The sequence below is a fragment of the Armigeres subalbatus genome, chromosome 1, assembly GCF_024139115.2.
Source record: "Armigeres subalbatus isolate Guangzhou_Male chromosome 1, GZ_Asu_2, whole genome shotgun sequence".
Classification (NCBI taxonomy): domain Eukaryota; kingdom Metazoa; phylum Arthropoda; class Insecta; order Diptera; family Culicidae; genus Armigeres; species Armigeres subalbatus.
The window spans coordinates 6470696-6473296 of record NC_085139.1 but is presented as its reverse complement, the minus strand read 5'-3'; the positions used below and the strand labels follow the sequence as shown (position 1 = coordinate 6473296).

Here is a 2601-nt window from a genome sequence, read left to right as displayed (position 1 = left end):
CCAAGTCCCTACCCGCTACCCGTCACAAGACCTAGGCCCATGGCTCTACTGACCCGGGACGGGCATGCCTAGCTAGGTCTGACCTCCCTCTACGTGCCACTATGCGTTGACCTGGTGTGATGCAAGATTACCTACCACTATCAATTGGTAGGAGAATTTTGTCTTAGACTCAGATACTCAGCCAACCAAGTCCCTACCCGCTACCTGTCACAAGACCTAGGCCCATGCCTCTACTGACCCGGGACTGGCATGCCTAGCTAGGTCTGACCTCCCTCTACGTGCCACTATGCGTTGACCTGGTGTGATGCAAGATTACCTACCACTATCAATTGGTAGGAGAGTTTTGTCTTAGACTCAGATACTCAGCCAACCAAGTCCCTACCCGCTACCCGTCACAAGACCTAGGCCCATGCCTCTACTGACCCGGGACTGGCATGCCTAGCTAGGTCTGACCTCCCTCTACGTGCCACTATGCGTTGACCTTTTGTCTTTTGTCGTTGACCTTTTGTCTTGCGTAGGAGAATTTTGTCTTAGACTCAGATACTCAGCCAACCAAGTCCCTACCCGCTACCCGTCACAAGACCTAGACCCATGCCTCTACTGACCCGGGACTGGCATGCCTAGCTAGGTCTGACCTCCCTCTACGTGCCACTATGCGTTGACCTTTTGTCTTTTGTCGTTGACCTTTTGTCTTGCGTAGGAGAATTTTGTCTTAGACTCAGATACTCAGCCAACCAAGTCCCTACCCGCTACCCGTCACAAGACCTAGGCCCATGCCTCTACTGACCTGGGACTGGCATGCCTAGCTAGGTCTGACCTCCCTCTACGTGCCACTATGCGTTGACCTTTTGTCTTTTGTCGTTGACCTTTTGTCTTGCGTAGGAGAATTATGCCTTAGACTCAGATACTCAGCCAACCAAGTCCCTACCCGCTACCCGTCACAAGACCTAGGCCCATGCCTCTACTGACCCGGGACTGGCATGCCTAGCTAGGTCTGACCTCCCTCTACGTGCCACTATGCGTTGACCTGGTGTGATGCAAGATTACCTACCACTATCAATTGGTAGGAGAATTTTGTCTTAGACTCAGATACTCAGCCAACCAAGTCCCTACCCGCTACCCGTCACAAGACCTAGGCCCATGCCTCTACTGACCCGGGACTGGCATGCTGTTACCTTTCCAATAGGTCACAATCCCTAAACTTGATTCTTTTATTATCGTTTAGTTTCCGTTTTCCTTTTTTTGTAAATAAGTATGCTTTAATTCTAGAATAAATAAATAAAACTGTAAATATGTAAATAAATCCTTATATTCCCTATCCTAAGATACCATTTACCCTAAAATTTAATGTAAATAATTAGAAAAATAAAAGATTGAAAAAAAAGAAAAGAAAAATTGAATTCAAAAAATCCCATTTCACCACATTTATCCCCTTGGTATCGATCTGTCAAAAGTGTATCCCATCCTATATGTACATAACCATCATGGCGCGCGGTACCAACTGTGCACAGACAAAACCATCCCGGGAAATGTTCTCCTATACTTGGATTTTGCTGTGTCATCGAAGGCCTTATAAGCCTAAGCAGGATGAGGCCAAGGGCTCTTTTTGGTAACAAAATTCCGACAGTTTAAACCTTCCGTTGCTCTCTTCAAGTTTTTTTCTGAATCCTTTAGGAACAAAATTCCTAGCTGTTTCGCGAGTGAACTGCTAATTGGCAGAGATAGTGTCTCGGAAAAAAAATTGATGTCACCACCCATCATCGGAATTGCCGAGGGTGATCTAACGGCCTGTGATAGGTGGACCGTAAGTGATAGTGAAATCACCCATCCGGTACAAGAAGAAGAGAACTGTGCGACGCCCCCCTTCAACCTCGGACGTTGCATCCTTGGACCCGACCCAATCGTCGACGTAGCCATCGGTGAGGAAGTGGACCGGTCGAAGCCAATAGTCCGAACATCCACCGACCGACTGGAAATCGCCACAACCTTTGAAGTCAGGTGAAAATTTTGTACATTCCCATAAACTCAGTGAACTCCTGTAAATATTAAATAAACCCAACCAGTGAACTTTGAATTGATATCTAGTGTTTAGCATACTTATTTCACGCGCAAATCCCTTTTCTCCATCATTCGTTTTATTGAAATTGAATTCGCATTGCAAGCTTGGGAAGTGAGTCCGCCCCAACGATTATCCCGGACAGACCCTGAGAGGGCTGAAGTGTAAATAGTTTAGTAAATTTTCTTGTATTAATATAGTTTTATTTTAGTGAATTTTTCCCAATTGAATTAGTTTAGTAGTTTTCTTAGTTTTATCATTTCTTTAAAATTTCGTTGAATTAGAATAGTTAATCGTAACAAAATGGCGCCCAACGTTAATTAATGTATGAAAAAAGTTTCTGCTTTAATTATAAATTAGAACTTTTTTCAATTGTGCTCCGGGAGAAATCAAAATCAAAAATTTCAATTTTGCTTCAATTCTTTTTAAAATTAGGTTATCAAATTGTGCTTTTCAAATTACAAATCTGCGGGTTACAGCTTCAGCAAAACCGTTTCGGATGATGATAAATGCTTTTGTTCTCTCTATTGAAATCATTGAACAAT

General features: G+C 43.9%; 1 protein-coding gene across 1 annotated transcript; it reads left to right on the top strand.

The window, feature by feature from the left end:
* Positions 1-1192: 1192 nt before the first annotated feature.
* LOC134208044 (uncharacterized) lies at positions 1193-2049 on the top strand. The gene is made up of 2 exons (XM_062684145.1): positions 1193-1609; positions 1675-2049. Exons 1-2 carry the CDS (start codon positions 1470-1472, stop codon positions 2000-2002), a joined length of 468 nt encoding a protein of 155 aa, XP_062540129.1. The 5' UTR covers positions 1193-1469; the 3' UTR covers positions 2003-2049.
* Positions 2050-2601: the final 552 nt, after the last annotated feature.

What these genes read in the sequence shown, in the direction of transcription:
- LOC134208044 (XM_062684145.1), top strand. Translation starts at nt 1,470, where the DNA reads ATGTACATAACCATCATGGCGCGCGGTACCAACTGTGCACAGACAAAA. An exon ending in GAGGCCAAGGGCTCTTTTTG is followed by an intron (nt 1,610 to 1,674) that starts GTAACAAAATTC and finishes TGAATCCTTTAG; the next exon opens with GAACAAAATTCCTAGCTGTT.